Source organism: Temnothorax americanus, unplaced genomic scaffold (assembly GCF_048541705.1).
Source record: "Temnothorax americanus isolate GAGA-0224 unplaced genomic scaffold, ASM4854170v1 Scaffold3, whole genome shotgun sequence".
In the NCBI taxonomy this organism is placed as follows: domain Eukaryota; kingdom Metazoa; phylum Arthropoda; class Insecta; order Hymenoptera; family Formicidae; genus Temnothorax; species Temnothorax americanus.
This window is the reverse complement of record NW_027509442.1, coordinates 759,491-780,489: the sequence shown is the minus strand read 5'-3', so window position 1 is coordinate 780,489 and position 20,999 is coordinate 759,491. Positions and strand designations below refer to the sequence as shown.

The window sequence follows — 20,999 nt, the reverse complement described above, 5'->3', positions numbered from 1 at the left end:
TATAAAACTGCACGCTTTCATGTATTCTTCAATGAAACGGTAAGTGTAATTAAGAAAACTTGACGGTTTCAAAATAGCTACAATAATTTCAGGCTTTGCAAGATTTATTTGCAACTTTAAGGCGTAGTGCGGTATGGAATTTTCAACGAAATTAAAGTAATAATAAGAACATTTTACGATTTTTATTGCTGTGCAAGTTTTATTTGAAGCGTTTATACAGATTCGTGTGCGAAAAACGATAAAATAGAAAAAAACGAACAAAAATGCTCAATTTTTCCTTTTCTCTTTCGATATCTCGAAAACTATCGATCGTACGCCAAAATATCACTGAACGTAACTTGTAGAGCGGGAAAAATCCTATAAAAAACACCTATTATGTTACTTATTTGCGTCAATGAAGTCTGAAATCTTAGCGAAAGCGTTCGGTGCCGCGTATCGACGTAACCAACGCGCCGCTAACGCGATGACGACGACTCTCCACTTTGAGGCGCTCTACAAGGCGTAATTTTCAACGAAATAAAATAAATAACAAATAAAAATTGTAGGTTTTTTTACGCTCTACAAGTTTTATTTGAAGCATTTTTGCAAGTTCGGACGACAATAATGAGTAAAAAGAAAAAACGAAATATATCTCTCTCATACTTTTTTATTTCCCTTTCTCGTTCGATGTCTCGAAAACAATCGATCATACGTAAAAATGTCATACGACATAATTTGTAGAGCGTAAAAAAAGCTTTAAAATGAGCTCCGATTCGACCTTGTAACTTTATTAGAAACCGAGTTATCGCGGAAAAACCATTTTTTCACATTTTTTACTCCCGTAAAAAAAGCAAGCGGGAAACAGAGGTCGAAAACTTGAGATTAAGCTTTTCTTGAGCCCCCCAACACCCCCCAAAAGAAAAATCCTGGGTCAGAATTATGTCTTTTATAATCCGTTTTTTTGTACATAGTGACTGGACTAAGTCTTGTTTCTTTCACACACAGAATGCATTTTATGTTTAATAAATAGATAATAATACACGCGCGCACGCGCTTATTTTAAACAAAACAAAACTATAATATTTTAGTACTTGTTTTCTTATAGCAAGTACTAAAATGGTTATGGTTTTATTTTAATATTTTATGACTTGTTTTTTATTACTTAGAAACAATTTTATATATATGTATACTTTTTATTTATATTTTTTTCCTCAAAATCAATAAATTCTTTTATGCTACATAGTAATTCTTTATTATTTATTTTTATTATCATTATTGTTTTATATAAAAATATTTGTACACAAATTTGTATTTTGCAATTTAATGACTAATTTGTGAAAGCCGAATCTGGTGGATGAGTAGATTTATATAAGATTTATAACTTTAGCTAACAGCCCAGAAAGTGGACTTGGTTTACACTCATTTCCCTATTCATTTCCACCACCACACTCCTCCTCATGCTCCTACTAACCTATAAAATTTACAACTTACAAAATTATAAGATTTTTAACAAATCACGAAGATTCTCTAATCGGAATTTGCATAACATTTGGTTCAGCAATCGTCATTGCAACAAAGTTTGATATTGATAGAATAGTAACTGTCTAAAATCCTATAAATGTGTTGTGTCTATAATCTTCATGTTTTCAAAATGTATCAAGCTAGTGACAGAAACAGAAATGAAATTCAAACAAAAACACAATTCAATATTGGAATAAGAATCTAAAAATGTGTTCAATGTGTAACGTCTTATACATAGATTTTTTTATTTTATATCCACTATGAAAAAAAGGACTGTAGCAAATTTAATTGTAAAATGAGAATAACTAATATTTTTTTGCAGTGAGAACTATAATTTAGCAATAACAGCAAAGCTTTTAACAAAAGATTTTAAACCTAATAGCTTTCTTCTCCATAATCGTCTCAAGGATAGAGAAATACAAGAAAGGCTAAATAAATTTATTTTTAAAATTTATGAACAACATAATTATATATTTAAAATTAAAATGCATTAATATTTAGATTAATGATAGTTTATTTCCAGCTGCGCACATCTATAGTATTCCCAACAGCTTATACATGTTCTTTATGCGATATATATATATATCATTGTTTAGACGCGTATAAATATAAATACGACATAACGGTATGTTATTTCGATTCGATGTTCCTATTTTCTAATGTAACGGTGCAGATAGTGTGAATCAAATTTTAGTTGGTAAATTCGGCGACAACAATGCCGCTGCCGCGAAGTTACCGCGCCAAACCCGCGAGGACAACTTTCACCCTCGTCTCGCGCTTCTTGTCTAACGAGTGTTTGGCGCAAACTTTGACCGAACCGTTATACATCACGAAATCCCTCGGTAAAACACGCGTATACGTATAGGGTCCGCCGTCGAGCGTGCGTACGTAATTCGCGAACAAATCGACCGCGCATGCACGCGGCCGGACAATCGTAAATTGCTGTGCGCGAGGCGCGCTTATCCGTTACTTAGATAATGAACAAAATTTCAGCTATCTACGAGAAAGGACAAGGGACATCGGGGAAAGGCTCGACCGCGGGTCGTGCACTTATGCAAATTGAGGATGAAAATGGAGGAAAAGAAAGCACTCCGTGACGTACAGGGAATCGTCGTGTGACAGCGAAAAAAAAAAAAAGAAATTGAAATATGCAAAACCGATGCGCTGAATAAATTCCTGCTGCTGATCGAATTGTCAAGCGTACAATAATAGAACGAATTCGAGGACGCGCGGCGTCGTATTTTTATTTTATGTAATGTAAACGGACGGTGGAGTCGTTTGAATTGATTAAATTCGTACGTATATCGCTAGTTGCTTTGAAGAAAATGTTTCTGAGCGTATAAAGCGCATTTCTACAAAAACTGTGGACACGTAAGTTTTTACTTGTAATGCATCCACAGTTCGTAGCGTCCGTGTGCGACGGCAACGAGCTTTTATTCAGAGGTCAAACATCTACGAGTAAGTGCGTTATCCATAATCATGCTGTTAGAAATAATTGTATTACGCCAGGGAGTATTGAAGGCGCTTTGCGCTGCTTTTAATGGCTAGTTTGCTTCCCCGTGCTTCCGCGTTTGGGATCTGTTACATGCGTAACGCGCCTTCACCCCTTTCCGCCATTCGCGCGATAGCATTCCGTGCGGATACGACTCTCTCGCGCGTGCGGAGTTATTATGACACTCATCTTTAATCTGCATTCAAAATGACCGCGCGAATTTGCCTAACGACACCGCCGGGAAACGCGGCATTCGCATCCCGGATTATTTCTCTGACAAGGGGGAAATACTCAAATGCCGCCGCGCGTGGCGCGGTCTCGGCCGCAGCTCGCGACGCGCAAAGGAATGCAATTTTCCCGGGTTGCTGCAATTTTCCGTGGGTTTCCCCGTCTCAGCCATGCGCCGCACTCGTTTCTTCGCACGATCTCACGCGTGCTTCTTGTCGAGCATTTCTCTAATTGCAACCTTATATGTATTTTCGCGCCTCTTATTATTATACAGACTGGAATTGTTTTTGCCTCAAAACGCGATTCCACGGTTCCTCGCTCCGCCTCCGCTTTCCGGCCCGGATTAGCATTCTAATCCTATATACTGATAAAAGGATGCGCCGCGTCAGTTTAACCTTATGCTATCGCAAAGGATTACCAGCGATATGGGTATACCAGCGATAAGGCGCTGTTTATTCGTTTCGGAGCGCGCGAAAGCTGCGGACAGAAATTGTACGATATATATTTTGCAGCACGTTAATTAAACGAGAGCGGTAACGGACGGTTAAAAAAGTCTCGACATACGGAAATCTGCGGTAGATTTCATTACGGTCTGCAACACGACGTGGTACTTCATTAAAACTCGCACAAAATAGCGTCAATTGCCGCGGCGATCTTGTTCTCCGACGACCAGACTGTGCTTTTCTATTTGTGACAATGATTATTTGAGCATTGAGATGATTTGTGTAAAAATGTTGGGTAAAAACATTTTTATGTTAACAGGTCTAAACGAGGTGAATGAAATTACTCTGGGTTTAAGATTAGCTTACGCATATGAAAATTGCGCGAAGCAGCGGATGCATCGAATTTTACAGATATAAAAAAAGAATTTACAGTATTTTCCTGACCTGAAATCGTACTCGTTAAATTAACATCATTAAGGGAAATATATAAAATGTACATCAATCAACATTTAAATTTAGATATCGGGGAAATAACCATCTAAAATCGATATAGATTTGAAGAGTCCATAAGTAGAAAAATGAAAACCGAACAAAATCAACGCTGTCGTTTAACGAATCAAAATTTTCTTCTTTCGATCTCTGATTTCAGTGTTAACTTCGTTTATTGCGATACAGGATTCTAATACTTTATTTATAAGGCTCAAATACATCACCTTCAGAAGTGAGGCCGGTTAATGAGAGCCCGCCTTTGCGGACAACGCAACGGCATGTTTCCGTATGGAGCATTTGATTTATCAGCCGGTGTACCTCCGTCGTCGGGAAGGGACAAAATGGATTTTCTCAACCTTCGTCGATCACTCCAAGGAACGGAAAAGAGTGGACCATTTACCGGGCCACTCCTTCATCAGGAATATATATATAGACTGAACCCGCCGGAACGCCGTCTCATTCGAGTCACGTGCTAGGGAAGGACTCATTTTAACTACGGTAATTGAAAGGAAGCTCCTGTCTCTGTGGCCTTCGCCATTTCCCTCGTTTCTTGTGGCCGCGTTCGCGCGTGGACCTCTTATAGCCATCACGATGTTATCGAGAATTTGTTACGTTTGCTGTATCGATAACCAGCGTGATCCATTCTTAACGATTCTTATATCATTTTTATGTGCACTGTGCGAATATATGATTATACCTTTGTGGATTAATGTCGAAAGTAAAATATAAATTAACGATATAATATACAATTTCTTTATCATATACCGTAATTTAACATCAAAGGTAACATGAGAAATTACGTCTAATCATTTACCAGTTATTTGGTTTTATTAAATTTATTACTTTTATTTAATATTTATTTAGTTATATTACGAGAGTTTTGTGAAAAGGCGTAAAATATTAAATCTAGCGTAATCAAGAACATAATTAAAAGAAGATTGTTATACAGATTTCAATTTAACATTCATTTAACAAGTAGTTATTTTATCTTAACGTCATGCCACTATATAGATAAGACGCAGACATATCGGCTTATTCTGGTCACGTGAATCAAGGAGAACTTCTTTCTAGGTAAAGGTAGTAATTGAAAGGAAGACCATCGGCTTTCCACGTCTCTCCCCTGCCCACATGAAGAAACGAGCTTGGCCTGATCACTTCCTTACTTATTCAGAAGAAGCGGTTTCATTGATTTTGATTGCCCCGCAATCAATCACAATGCCCAACAACTATTCCCGCGGCTGTGTACTGTTGATTGGAAAAATAAAACGCTCAATCGTGGCGAACATTACAACCGTTTTTCAATTTTAACGGTTTGTAAACCGAGCGCTTACTGCGAGCAAGAAGCGAAAAATAATATCATCGCTTTTTGATAAAATATGATTAAAAAGCAGTTTACACAAAAATGTTTTATTGATCATTTATGTAACTATAGCTGCAATACAATACTGTCAACAGCTCTTATACCAAAGGTAAAATTTTTGCGCAGCAGCATTCTTGCAAAATTTCGGATTCTATTCACTAGCAGAAAAATCTTTCTCGCATTTCTGTCTCAGTTTTCTCGATAAAATTCTATTGCGTAAATATTTTTCGCAATAAAAAAATTCGATAACAGCACGCTACTTCAACCAATCCTTTTTATTGTTTCTCATTTTGAATTGTTGCACATATAGGTGTGCGCTTTCGTACGCGCGCAGTAACAGATCCGAAGAATTATTTTAACATACGGTTAACTGTACCGCAAAAAAGAATGTAGAAAAAGTGTATATTATATTTTGAAGAGTAAAGCAGAGCTCTCAGCTCCTGCGCGTTTTCCACATTTTCGTTTTATTACACGAATTTCCATTAGTGTTTTATCAAAACGGGTTACTTTTCTCAGTCCACTCTTGTTATTAAAATACGTTGAAGATCTGAAGAAGAAAAAGGTCTAGAAGTAATAAAAAAGATAAAAAAAAAAAAAAGAAAGAGAAAGGGCAAGAGCGGTAAAGTAGGATATTATAAGTACGAGGTAAGAAGACAGATATAAAAATAGGTATAATTAATCAGAAGTTGCAAAGAATAAAAGTTTAAAGCATGGCAACAGAACATGATATGAGGTAGAGTGAAGTGAATATTACAGTGAATATGAAAATGAGATGAAAATATCTAGTTTGTAATTTATGCGTTATGTATACAGTTTATATAAGTTATAATTTATAATTTATAATTTAATTATATCAACACAGAGTCACACACACACACACATACACACACACACACACACACACACACACACACACACACACACACACACACACACACACACACACACACACACACACACACACACACACATAGAGAATTATATAAAAATTATTAAATAATAAGTATTGAGTATTAAAAGTTAAAAACATATGTATATTGTATATTGTATTGTAAACTGGAAGCCATCCTAAATCTTGAGGCAAGGATTTAAGAGAAACAAATAAAAATCAAATAAACGTGTTGAAGATCATCTTTTTGTCACGCACGGATAAATCGACTGCGACTTCGGCGATATATAAAATATGAGCTTCGCGTATCTTCGTCCTTTATCGATCAACTCGAGCACGAAACGCATCGAAGTTGTAGTAACGAGGAAAACGCGGCTATATACGCCTGTCGTTCGCGTAAGCCGCGGCTGGAACTCTTCGCCCGGGCTTGACAGAGGTTGCAGATGGTATCGTAAGTTTCCGTGAACTTTAATTATCGCGAAATAAAAGAATAAAACTTGGGCTAACTCGTTAGAAGTTGCGGCGACTGCCAGATTCCCTCGGGGATGAAAATTATGCTCGCGCATCTCCCGCATCACACACATTCGCAGCAAATTTAATATCCGCGTAATAATGTCGAACTTCATGACCACGCGAATCAGCTTTTCCGCTACTTCGACGGAGAGATCGCGCTCTTCGCGGGATTATATACGAGTCGCGAAAGAGGATTCCGTTGCGGTTAACTTCAAATATGATTTCGCAAACTTCAATCCCTCATCTTAGCGAAATTTTTCTTCTAATCAGAGGAAAAACTCCGTGTTTCTCTCTCGTGGATATATGTAATAAAAAAATTATTGATGAAAGGAATTGCTAAATAAAACGAACAAACAAACAAACAATGTAGATTTCATGTAATATGTAATATTTTCTAATTAAAAATAGATAAATGACTAAACAAAAGACAGTCATGTACATACCTTTAACACCAAGTTGTCTTAATCATTAATTAATTATAAATCAATTAATGTTGAGACAAACATTGTTTTTCTTTTATTTTGGTGTCAGATATTTATCGACGATTACAGATTGCGATATATCGCAGTTGCGCAGTCTAAGAAAGAGGATCGGGACCGTTTTCGGCCGGTATATAGAAGACATAAAAACTTTTCTAATATAAAGTTCGTCCATCAGCGTAGATGGATTTCTTTCTTCATATAATACCAGACACGTAAGGCCATTGTTACCGCACGTGTCAGCATATGTTATATATCTCCGAAAGTAGCAGGAGAACGGTACGACATGCCTATGTATGTTTCCAATAATATAATACTTGGCACCGCGTAGATTAGATAAAACTTTACAACGACAATAATATTTCAAAAAATAACATGAACATCGACAATACCATGGAATTTATAGTATTGTAAAATTTATTGACGATTATTTTAAATTAATGTATCTTGATGACTGGAAGAAAAGCTCGAAGTGTGAAGAGGATTTCAATCAAAACGGTTAATCAACAATTTTGTTTGCTAATTTGTAGTCATAAAAAAAATAATTAATTAAAAAAATTAAATGTCGAATATTGTATATTTGAGATATTTCTATACGTTTCCCCGGCTCTCTCAGAGATTTACTTTACGAGGTGCACATGTGCCACACGCAACGCTGTATTTTAAAGAAGATCTATGCGACAGCGCATTTTAGGTCACTCAATTTAATTCCTGTTTCCCACTTTGACGCTCGACCACCTGGAGCTAATTAAGTTCGACGTAACAATCGATTGAAAAGTTGGACGGCCACTCGATAAATTTAATCAAAAGGATGAGCGCGCGATGGTCGCGACTCCTAACTAGATGAAGGACCCGGCAAAGTTTTCCGCGGGGTTTTCCCACCGGCGCAAAATGGCGTGTGGTTATGAGCGATGGAACGGCGGTGAGTGCACTTCTTCACTCGCTGCAGGGACGAAAAAAGTTTCGTATAGATATCGAATAAGTACTACGTGGAAGGAGAAAATGGAGAGAAAAAAAGCTGCTTCTCCCTCTTCAAACAGCTCTGTCGCGGGGCGCTAAACCGACTGCCATGCCGGGGCGAAAGCGCGAGTGACGAATTTTCACATTTAATTCCGTGTCTCTCTCTCGTATTTACTTTTTTTCTAATGGCGCGGCTGTGTATGGCTTAAACTTTTTTTTTACACAAAATCGTTATAAAGCGCGATTCCCACCGGTGTCCGAATTTTTTCATCGTTTTATGACCCGCATATATCATCCGGAAAATGGGAGTTTTGCAAGAATTTTAAGTAACATTACCACGCCAGTTCGGAGGTTTCATATATATGAAAAATATTTTAAGTGAATAATTTCCATAAAAGTTTCGAAAAATGACGAATCTCGTTCCTACATTTTAAAGAACGGCCTCCGGATCGATGAATTGCGAGGATTATATATTTTATATTTATTGCGCGAGAGTAATTAGGTTGACAATTATCAAATGTTAATTAATACGGCTTGAAACGTCTGTTTTATTAATTTACTCGGTTTATCATTTCTTCCGGATTATATACGATGCAAACTGAAATACTCAGACAAAGTAGCTGTAATGAATGTAATATAAAATGTTATCGCGGATAAGCTCCAGCATTAATTTCTATGTTAATGAGTACAATGATCGCAGATACGTAAAGTAGATATATCGTCCTGGGAATACACGCGGTATCGTTATATTAATATCCAGGTGGCCTCCAGCAATTTCCTGTATATATTTGGCTACGCTAATAGCCTTAAGGGTTTTGTTTACCGTAATATTATTACTAGTATATTCGTTTAATATTCATTTACACTTTGCGACGCAAAATTCTCATATTACGATATTATTTCAGGTTTACAGATAGCACCGCTATTACATTCTATTTGATTACGCTCGTGCGGATATGCCAGAATATATATCCTTTACGACCATAGTAATACTGTGGTCACGTATAACCATTTGAGAAACGCGAATCTATTAATCTCATATCGATTGATATATATACCCCGTACATACAATATTGAGTTACGTGACGTTACCATATAGAATCAATGTTATCCCATTAGACAATGCCGCTAATCGATAAAGCGTAAAACGCCACCATGGAACTTTATACTGAAATTATGCGAGCCGGCGTCGTAAATTACATCAGTCTATATTTACACGATCGCGCCCTGCGTTATCAGAGCAGCGCGTCGGATCATCTATCCTCTTAGATGTCTTAGAAGATGACACTTTCATCGGATGACATTTATCAGTTTGCTAAACCGAAATAGGTTTGATGAGGTTTTTTTATACCTATATGTTTTCTTCTCTTTTCCCTCTCTCTTTCTCTCTTTCATTTTCTGTGCGTGATTTCGTTACTGCATATAAAATTGACAATAATCGTGGCTTTCCATCGTTTTAAATATAGAGACTTATTATCGGCTCATTCCATCGTTTTCCTATAACTTTCAGGATAGAATCAATTACATCAGAATACAATTACAGATCATAAAAGTCTTTTTTCAATCCAATTATCCATTCATCCATTTTATCCGAAAATAAAATTCAACATTAAGACAGATGCTGGTTAGGCTTACATTATTCAAAGAATAAATGCACAAAAGAATACGTTTTGGTTTATCTCGACAGTACAGACACGAGCATTAACGCTGATATATAAATACATGTTTATATACACTTTAGCGTTTCTATATTTTATGAGACTGTGATTTTATATTCTTAACTACACGATCGAGGTAAAGTACATCACGATGAATTCTCTTCTGATTGTTTGTGGCTGGAAAAGACATCAGTAAGAACGACGCACAGGACAATATATTTTGCCATAAACATCCAAGCATTTGATGTATTTTTTTATGAAAGACGCGAACGATCATTACGTAACAATGAATTGTGAAAGACCCGTCATTTACCGTATACAAGTAATAAGATTCATTTTGTTAAGCTTAAAGCTTAAATATGTATCTGGCGATACATTTAGTCGCTTACAAAAGAATTCCAACAATTATTTTTCGCATTCGCTTTAATGTACTACAATAATTTAGTGATAATGATTCTGTTCCGAAGAAAATTGGTTTAAAGATTGGTACTTTACTAAAAATAAGTAAAATTTACTTTTCATGAAAAATACCAGTCTTCAAATCGTTGAAATTTACTTCAGTAAAAATTTCCCCGGCATTCGTATATTTAATCGATCCACGGATATTTCTCAAAAAGAAAATCGCGCACAATATGTATGTATGTCAAAATACGCGAGCGCACGGTGCATGTTCGCGTTAATTTGCGACCCAGCGATTCCCGTCCGCGTGTCTTGCCAGTAATTGACAATTTCGCACTCCGGCATGGGGACCAGTAATTAAGCTGCCCAACGTGCAACCGGATGTCGATTTTTTCATTCACAGTGACGGGTCTCCGTCGACCAAACCTAGCCAGGACGAGCCCGTCCGTTCGATCTCGCGGACTTCTTTTTCTCCCATCCGGGGAAACGCGACAATTAGTTTTTGAACGGCTCTCCCGCCTGGCCCGGAGTTCAAAGAGACAAAGGATGAAAGTAGAGAAGCACATTCGTTGGAAAAATATCAGCGTCGTACGCGAAAGGAAATACGTTTCCATAAGTGAGTGATCCGTTAATAAACTATTATACAAAACTATTATTATTTATGCTGATTATATCATATAAAATATAAAATGATTACATTGCCGCACATGAATATATAACCGATTTTTGGAAAAAGAACTGAAGTAAATATAAAAAAATAAGTTAACATTTCATAATTTTGTACAAAATGTTTTTCATAAAAAAATATAATTAAAATAATGTTTAAGCTTTAAATAATTGAAATCAGAAAATTATACACCAAGTATATGGAAAACTGAAATACGATACGAGTTTTAGAAAATTATATTGAGTTCACACCATATAATTTGATATATACAAATATAGTTAACAAAATTTCTGTCTATACCTATAGGTGTAAAATTAAAAAACAACACTTTAGAACGCAAATAAGTTTATCGAGCCACCGTAAATATAACATATCATTAAAAAAAAAACACAAATCTGCGTTTCGAGAACGGACTGCATGAGCCATACCGCAGTTTGATCTTTCGTCAGTCCTTTTTGCCCTGATCTACATCGTACAGGATACAAACAGGATTATCGGGGCGACGTGTTTCTTCCGGCCGGAGAACACGTTGAAGCATGGTAAACCGATACCGGCTCGCGTCGACTCCGGAAGGATGATTGTATGGGCAGCCGAATTATCTTGCGCAGCTGGCTAATACTCGAGCGGCAGAGTGATTACACGCGTATCTATCTGCACACCCGTTGATTCTACGATATAAACCGACTATATAGCTGGCAGCGCGATGACGCACGCGAAGCGGAGCAGGCGGGCGCACAAATTGACAGAAATACTCGTCCATGTCTGCAAGCCGACGCGGTTACGCGTCCGCAAAGTGCCTACGTCGAACCGGCGGAATTAAATATGCACATGGCTTTGATGCACCTGCGTAAATATCGACGAGAGCCCGCGTCAATTCCCCTGCGCGACGGGAATTTTTTTTTCTATATCGCGCGTAATATTTTTGACGGTTTTTTTTTAGGGATTCTCTCGATGAGAGAGGATTCGATTCAATGTCGTCGCATTCTATACGGAATCGGCTATGCCAGCTTTTTGCGCTACCGTTTTTCGCGATTCTGCCCTATTATACGAATAGATGATCGGCGAAAATATTTATACCGCGCCACGGCGACCGCGATTGCATTTTTCATCGATACCTACAATTGGAGTTTCTTCCATCTGTCAATTGATTTCTGCATTATTATTTTCAGAAGCAAACCTTAAGAATTGCAAGGACGATTACTTAGCTGATATACCAACGCAACTGCAAACAAAATATCTCGTTTTATTACGAAAGAGAACAGAAATGCACGAGATAAAAACGGAAACTTGAGCAAAAGGCGGTTTCGAAACTTTCCGGAGAGGAAAAAAAATACACAAATCAACAATTTATATAATTTGCATTTATTCACTGGAATGCACCATTCCAGCCGAGATTCCAGCAATTCAATATTTTAACATTCAACCTTCTTTATTATTAAATTATTATTACGTATTTACTTGCACCTATAATTGCTCCACCCTTCCATGCATCCAATGCAATATTATATATCGTTTCAAATTCCACAGATAAAACTTCCAACAATCAATAAGACGCAAGTGGAAGCAAAAACCTCGTCTATCTTTCGCAGTCGCAGTAACAGATTCTTCGTCCGTCAAAAAGAGACAATCCCGAAAGAGGAAGAGCTGAAATCACTGCAAAATCTACTAATAGGATAACGAAATGATTACTGGTGGATGCATTTATGCACGTGACCAACGTGCGTTCGCGAGGTGGGCACGAAGAGGGTGTGGAAATAGGTAAATATATGCATATATCGACGCACGTGAGCTTTGCATTGTCTCGGAGGGCGGCTTACGCAACGTATGTATGCATACGTACAACATGCCAGAGCGATTGACCGGTTGTGTCGGGCGTGCGTCCGGAAGTGCACGGTCCAATTACACTGTTCGTGCCCAGCGCGAAATTCATGCGCGACAACGGTCTGTGACACCGCGCTCCCCGTAAAGCGACATAATGGAGAAATTAGGATATTAAAATTCCGGACAAAGCGACGCGCCGATCGACCGAAACGGTTCGTATTTCCATTCGCGACACGCCGCACAAATGTAACGTAAATTTCTCTTCGTTCAGTAACGCGTTAATAAGAAACAAAGAATCGGAGAAGATAGAGTTTTAAGTTCTCTAATTTTTAGTATTTCAACCTTTTTATATATAATTCTTGCACTTATTACCGAAAATTTTTTCCGGTTGTAATATCTTAGCTGAATGAAATAATAAGATAGTTATTTCAGCATTGATTGGGTATACATAGAGCCAACATGCAAATGTATTAACACTTGAAACCCGCAAATATTAAGGTACCAATTCATGAGACGCTGAAAATGAGCGTTCAACAAGATGAACGTGATGGTTTCGCTTTGACGTTAGCGTCAAAGAAATGTAGTTGAATTTGTTTAATATTCAGCGTCGTCGCTGAATCGTCGTTAATCGTCCCACTACAATCAAACACAGACTTTGAAATACGTAAAATATTAATTATTTTCAAGTAATATTTTCAAATAATAATATTTTATGCATATATATATAAATAAAAGATATTATTGCAAAAGATTTTTGCTGAAAATGAGCGTTGAGCATCAACGTGAAAAAGGGCACCTTTAAACCTATATTCAAATATTGTATGAGGGAAGAATTGAACACTTGGCTGGAATACGAACTTCAATCTCTTGGCTCTCTATTTCATACGTGACTGATAAACGTCCCTGTCATTCAGGATTCATCAATTGCATTGATGCTAATTAAAAAGCGTCGATTTATCGACATTTTAATAATACTTCGCTGGCGGGAGTAATGTAGCGGGGTGTCGCGTCGCAGAGAGACAGAGAGCCGCGGCTAATAACGACGTAGATGAATCAGAAAGTCGTGTACACGCGGTGCCAAGGATCTTACGCTTCATTCGCGTGAGCAGAATCTTTGACAGCAAGCTGACACGTAATTTCCTCACCTTCTTCCTTCACTCCGCTCAACTCCTAATCTCTAAACCCGAGTAGCCAAGTAAGTTTCGAAGAAAAGGTCCGATCCAATCGCTAGCGTTGGATGTTCTAGCGAACATCCGACTCAAGGCGATTCCTTTCACAACGAGGGAAATCAGTAAAGTGTATAAGGAATGGACGAAGTAAATATAATGTGGCTTCGGCAGAGTAATCATCTAAACCCACACTGTATTAATAAATTTTTAATAAATAATAAATAATAATTTTTTAATAAATCCTTACATTCTTTTTGATGATGTAATAAAATGAATAAATATGCGAGGCGTTATTTATGTACAGTCGATCACCAGAAAGGTTGCAACACTTAAGGCCTTAAAGATATTTACTTGTATTAATAAAAAGCAAGACAATTTTCTCACCATTAGTGCAGAGCGATTCTTTAGAAAAAAATCCATAGTTTACTAGAAGACAATTCAAAATATTTTTTCACAACACCTCCACGGAAAGTTCGACTTTCTATGCCTGTAGAGAGGGGCGAAAGTGGCCAATTTCACGCCAGGGCTTACTTTCCTCCCTAAGAAGAAAATTGATACTTTCCGCCGTAGGGCGGACATGATAGCGTGACATGATAGAAATTTATTACAAAGCGTAAATCTACAATGGCTTTAATTAATTTATCAAATAAAATGCACGATTCTCTATTTAGAACAATTGGAGGCGTTATTATTTATTCAAAACGTTTGTGAAGAGAGAGAGAGAGATAGATCACGCAATGTGACGACTGATTTTTATTTGCATTTTTTAACTATGTTTTCTGCATTATGTACGACTTTGCATATAATATATTTTTATTTTTATTAAATAATAAAATGCATCTAATATAAAATAATTGTTTATATGCATTAAATAAATGACATAATTTCTTATATTATAGATTCATCAATCGGTTGTAAAAAAAAGCCAAGTTTTTTACCACTTTCTTCCTCATTTCCTTGAGAATTAAAAAAATTATTGAGTAATTCAGGATTAATCAAACAATATAAAAATTTAGACAATTTATAAAATGATAATATTTAAAGACTTATTTAAAATATTTCTTTTTATATAAAAAAATAGTTATTTTTATTAAAATAAGTTTTGAAAAAAATATATATATTTTATAACAACACATTTCTTATAAAAGATTATTATATATATGTATATGTATGTATTTATCTATTTTTATTACAGTTTTATATTTATGTGCAATCGTGATGTTCTTATCATATATATTTATCCTTCACTAAAATATCATTTATGACTTTAGCAATATAAAAGAAATTTTTCACGTCAAATGTCACAAGTTAAAAATTATTTTATAACCGCGATTATTTTCTGCGACATATTTCAGATTTGATTCTTGGTTTAATTTCCAGAAAGTAACTTTCAAAAACATGAAAAAAAGTCGTACAAATATATTTTCTTTATATTTGATGATCACTTTTTTACTAATATCATCACGTTAACTGAATCAAGCGTCATAAATGTCCGATTCAATGTCCTCCATGTACAAGTTGGTAAAAAATGCTGCAAGACATTCTGAATCTAAAGACAGGTATAATTTGTTCAACATATATTTTGACAACTAAAATTTGTTATACATTTTTTAACTATAATCTTTTTCTTATTTTTATCTTTTAATGATACAACTGATCGTTATTTTAATTGGTTTGACTGTGCCTCATATAATTAACGTACTAATTTTGATAATTTTGAGAAATGTATTAGGTGTACAAATAAGTCTCCGCCGTTAAGGAACCGTTCTTTCACAATAAATGCCCAATTTTGGACAAAAAACGGCGGAAACTTATTTGTACTCCTAATATTATACATCTATAGACAGGATACGCATCGCTTTGTGTATCGCGCATCACCTCGTCGTCGGCGAGTCGCGGCTGCCGAACAATATGTACAATGGCAACATTGTTGAAAGTTAACCGCGCGATAGCAAATGAATCCCACTGCGCGCATCCCGCGGGGATCTCTCCGAGAGGGTGAGATAGACACAGAGATAGGCCGCTAAACAAAGGGATGAAGAGAGAACGAGATGACGGGATTGATTTAAATTTCGACCGCAAAAGTGGCTGGAGACGGGGACGAGCTGTGGGAGCGAAATAGCGCGATTTAATTGCGTTTGCGAACTATTTTCACCTCTCCCAATCAGTTATCCTCTTCGAACCCGAGCTCGAGAATTTTCGACGGTCGCGGTGTGATGGGCGGCTATTTTTCCTCCCTCGACGTTGAATGGCAATTTCAAATTGAAAATGGTAAATGTCACTTATGACATATGATACACTCAGAGTCGCTGCCGAAATTGAAGTTTGACCGACAAACGATAGAAATAGTAGCATGGTAATTTTCCGAAAATCTCCACATGACGAGTTTAATGCTACAGAATCGAGAAAGAAGGAAGCATTTTAGGCAACGCTTGAACAATATTTCGCACTTCAGTTTTAGAAGCTTTTTGGAATTTTAGAGAACAGAATGACTATTGTCTTATTTAATAAATTGTAATAATATAATATATAGATAATAATATTCTGAATAGATTATTAAAAGGTTTATGAACAACGACATTGCCGCACATTTTATGGTTATTCAAAGCTGTAAATTATTAATAATGTTCAATGTGCTTCTTAATAAGCATACTCTGTGCGTTCTATATTACATTTCATTTTTTTATAGCTTTTAGTATTTGTGGAACGCAGAATTTTTTTATACAACAGGTGCATCGTATTTTTATCCGGTGCATTTTGACCGTTTTCGAATTTTTGTCATATTTTGCAAAGAAATATAACAAAAATATGTAACAAAATAAATTAATACGATAAAATATAAACACACAATCGCCATTATAAAGATTGGGGAAGCGCGCGCGTGTACAATGAAACATACGGGAGCGTTAAAGCAAGATTTGATGTGTCACGGCATTGAGTTATGGTTGCGGGTAAAGAGGAAAAAACGCGGGGATACACGAGGAGGGGTGGCGATATTTGAGAAATATCGTACGCCGCAGGATGTACGAGTCGCGGAGATAGCGCGGATCGATCGGCCACTTCATTAATGGATAAAGTGTTATATGGCGCGGTAATCCCCTTGCCGTGTATCCGCAGTTGGAACGCGAGCCAAAACCTCCCGCGTGATAATTATGTAATATTGCGCGGTTGCGCGCGAGCTGTGCGCCCGCATTGCGCACGTAACGAGGCGGAGGTCGTAACACTTTGCAATTGCAGTTACACGGATCACTTTGGCATTACTGCAGATAGCCTCTCATTACGGACAACGCGCGGACTATCAGCTTTAAGAGCGTGCAGCGCGATTTCTTTAAGCTTCGCGCCGCAACTGAACAGTAGGAGAATATTATACTATTTCGAGGGAATATATGATATTATTTTTAAATTTTAATAGATGATATTGCGCGCTTTGGGAAATTAAACATTTACAACAGAATTTTTTCATTTTCACCTATACATAGTGACCAGTCACGAAAAGTCGTTGAAATAAAATAATTGTTATTCTACGTAATGAAATAAGTGGATAAAATAATATTGTATGTAGTTTCAACAATTTCTCCCTGATTTGTCACCCTGCAGGAAAGACACGATGCCAAACATTTTTTGAACGATCAATACGCTTTAAGCACAATACCACCGAGAAGTATAATATGTTATTGACGCTGCGCATTGTCGCTGCGTAAGAAACAAAGGATAAATGAGCGCCCGTAAAATATGGAAGTTGCAGCAAATATGTGAGGACTTGATCGTCGCGGGACGGTAGTAGTACATTTATCTGATAAAGAGGATCATCAGTCATCGCGCGGTTGCATAAATCATCGGAAAGTTGGCGGCGGAGCGATTTGTAATGTTGGGAGCGGGATATCTCGTGTTTTACGCCCACGCTGTATTATTTCCAAAGAGAGAAGAGGGCACAGGGAGGATTCCGGGAAACGGTGCTTCATCACGCGAACGATAATTACTCGATATCAATCTAGAGAGCGACGCCGTTAAGTGCCTCGAAAAGCCGTACGCGTATTATTGCCGCGATTTTTTCGCAATAATAGTAAATTTCCAGCTAGAGGTTATCGTGACTACCATCCGTTTCCTGGAACATCATTTGCTTCAAACGGAACATTCGTTCCGAGCGACAACCTTCTTGCTTGTCCAATCCCATTTGGACAAGCGTTGTTCCAATCACGCGGTAGCGCGATAAAAAGAGTTAAAAATATACAATACCAATCTTACAATCCTGTGTGCATGTGATAAAATAAAGAGAATACTTAAGGCAAAAATACACATGGATTGTAATTTTTAAGTCTCAAAGAATGCGCACACGCGTATTTTCTCTCAGAGTCTTTAATATTCCTCGGTGCAGAAAGAAAAAAGGTTACATAAGGAAACGTCAAAGAAAACTATTTTTCTAAATACAAACAATAAAAATTATTAAATTCTCTTATGTTCCACAAGACTCCATAATTCACAAGACAAATATTATTTTTGTGTTCCAACAAATGTTGAATTATCAGCAGAATATACAGTGTTTAGTTTCCTAATAAAAAGCAAAAACAAATACGTTTTATAATCATTGTAATTTTACGCAGAACTGCTATTTAAACAAATTACTATCTATTTGTTATATAATAGTCAGAAATACATAAATATTATATTAAAAATTAATTAAAAATATGCATTGTGGACGAAAATTATAAATTTAACTATCGAATGATTTTATTATCCTTCTTAATGGTGAAAAGGTAGGAAGATAAATACTTTCATTAAAACTAACCAAGTCGTATCAAATTACATATTACCCGTGATCATTTACAACAACGCGATTCGCAATCGCGACCATTTCGATGTTATCGCCGAAGAAGACAGACGCGTTCCATCTTGCTTAGACCTCACTTTGGAGGAACTTCCGCGCTCTCAATCGTCGTAACGAGAAAATGATACTGTTCATCGTTTCCGGATGCACAGGACGGCGTGTTCTTCGAATTGCTCCCGTACGTACGTGCGTCGTAGTATGCACAACTATATCGATCTTGTATAAATGTATAGCATCCGTATTTGAGTTTCCGCCTGAAGCTATGGATATACCGCAACCTGTACATCACTTAGCCTTACCTTGAAGAAGAAGAGGATGGCATGATAAGCGGTGTTCCACAGTGATAGCAATACACGCTAAGCAATATGTTCTTCAAAGAAAATATACCGATAGAAAAAAGTGAAAAATGTGATGGAGTAAAAAATAAATAGCAGTGAGAGACAAAAAACAAGTTCGTTATTATAGCTTCATGCAATGCGAATAGAATTTTTACATGAAAATTTAATGTGGCGTTGATGCTTCTTTTTTTTATTATCTAATGATTTTCTCCCTTTGCTCCTAATTTTTTTTTAATATGCCGCGTTAATTGTTTTATTAATTTTATTTTGACAATTGCAGGAGAGCTATATCTCGAATTAAAGGGATCAATGTGTCTCTAAATCGTTCTAGTTTAACCCCGTCACGCGCGAATTTCTGCCACTTCATCCGCAATTGATCGCCATACGCGAGAACGAAAAGAGAAAATAACGATGACGCACGAGTTCGCCCTCTCTTCTTCATTCTTCTCATTTCCCGTATGGCACGCCACGAAATATCGGGCCGAATCACGAGTAGTAACCATTCAAGGAGGTAAGCTTTATATACGATCAAACACGCGGTAGCAATTTATTCCCTTCTACCGTCGCCGTTCCCCACATCTTTTCGAATGGGACTTCTCTCCAAAAGCGAAAGCTCGTTCAGGCAAAACAACAAATCGCGTACAACGTAAATACGCGAAATGTATTAAATTCATCGTACGATATTTATACGAAGCGTTCGCATATAACTGGGATAAAAGTAGTATTTTCTTTGAGGAAAGAGAAAAAAGTATTGTGTTAAAAAAATACAATAGAATTATATATATAGATTTAACGAAAATTAAATAACGAGATTCATTTCCGTTTACGAGATATCCATTTCCGGGCCGTCACATTATCAATTCAAATAAAACGAAGTTCGATACTGATTCTTCATTGTCGGTAACAGTAATTCACTTGAGACAAGATAAAAGCGAGAATTCGGATAAGTACAACTATCGTTTATAGATCTGTAGAAATACATATATGTATATGCATTTGGAAAGAGTCAATGACTTACTCTTATAATATTGACTTCATATACGCATTTGTGAATTATGTATTAACATTTTACCATTAATATATTTCTTACTCTCTAAATCTGAATCAGTGAATAGTCAGAGAATAGTTAGAGAGTACTTTCAATATTTATAAATATCAATTTATTATCATTATGAATATGAAAAAAATAGATATTAAAATATAAATAAAATTAATTAAACAAATAATATATGTAATTATATATAGATTATTATATACATTATTATTTTGATTAATTGTATATTACAAAACAATGTACAACAATATAAAACAAATATATATATATATATATATATATATATATATATATATAACTTTAAGATCATATAAAATAAATAAATTCCAAAAAAAAAGAAATGTGAACAGTACACGGTGTTCCCAAAGAAAGAACTTGTTCAATGTGGTTTGATCGTTGACGAAGGTGTCGTCCTTATAAAGAGATGACATACTTGTTCATCAATTTTCACATATTACGTTTATTTTTAAATATATATAATATTGATATATATATATATATATATATATATATATCAATTTGTTATTAATATTAATAAACAGATATTAATATATTTATGTATTAATGAACTAAAATAATAATATATACAATTATATATTTAATATCACATGTTATCATTTTAAATTATTTTATATAATAAATAATGTATATAATACCAATAAAATAAAATAAATAAATTTAAGACTACATAAAATAAATAAATTAAAAAAAAAGA

At 36.0% G+C, this 20,999-nt stretch overlaps 1 protein-coding gene across 3 annotated transcripts; it reads left to right on the top strand.

The window, feature by feature from the left end:
• The first annotated feature begins 1,766 nt into the window (after positions 1 to 1,766).
• Positions 1,767 to 14,915, top strand: LOC143900303 (uncharacterized). 3 transcript variants are annotated; one of them, XR_013257749.1, is made up of 5 exons: positions 1,767 to 4,650; positions 5,224 to 6,852; positions 10,814 to 11,026; positions 12,247 to 12,835; positions 13,331 to 14,914. XR_013257749.1 is itself a non-coding variant. In XM_077411481.1 (4 exons), the coding sequence occupies exons 2-4, from the start codon at positions 6,696 to 6,698 to the stop codon at positions 12,366 to 12,368; spliced, it is 492 nt and encodes a 163-aa protein (XP_077267607.1). In that variant the 5' UTR covers positions 1,767 to 4,650; positions 5,224 to 6,695; the 3' UTR covers positions 12,369 to 14,915. The 3 variants fall into 3 exon arrangements, 1 of the variants encoding a protein (XP_077267607.1); XR_013257748.1 differs by having other exon boundaries at positions 12,247 to 13,110; XM_077411481.1 differs by having other exon boundaries at positions 12,247 to 14,915.
• The last annotated feature ends 6,084 nt before the right edge of the window (positions 14,916 to 20,999 follow it).

Bases quoted from the DNA above. Each gene is read 5' to 3' on its own strand.
- LOC143900303 (XM_077411481.1), top strand. From the start codon at position 6,696: ATGAGCTTCGCGTATCTTCGTCCTTTATCGATCAACTCGAGCACGAAA. The intron at 6,853-10,813 runs GTAAGTTTCCGT...TTTCATTCACAG, and splicing joins CAGAGGTTGCAGATGGTATC to TGACGGGTCTCCGTCGACCA. The intron at 11,027-12,246 runs GTGAGTGATCCG...TATTATTTTCAG, and splicing joins AAGGAAATACGTTTCCATAA to AAGCAAACCTTAAGAATTGC.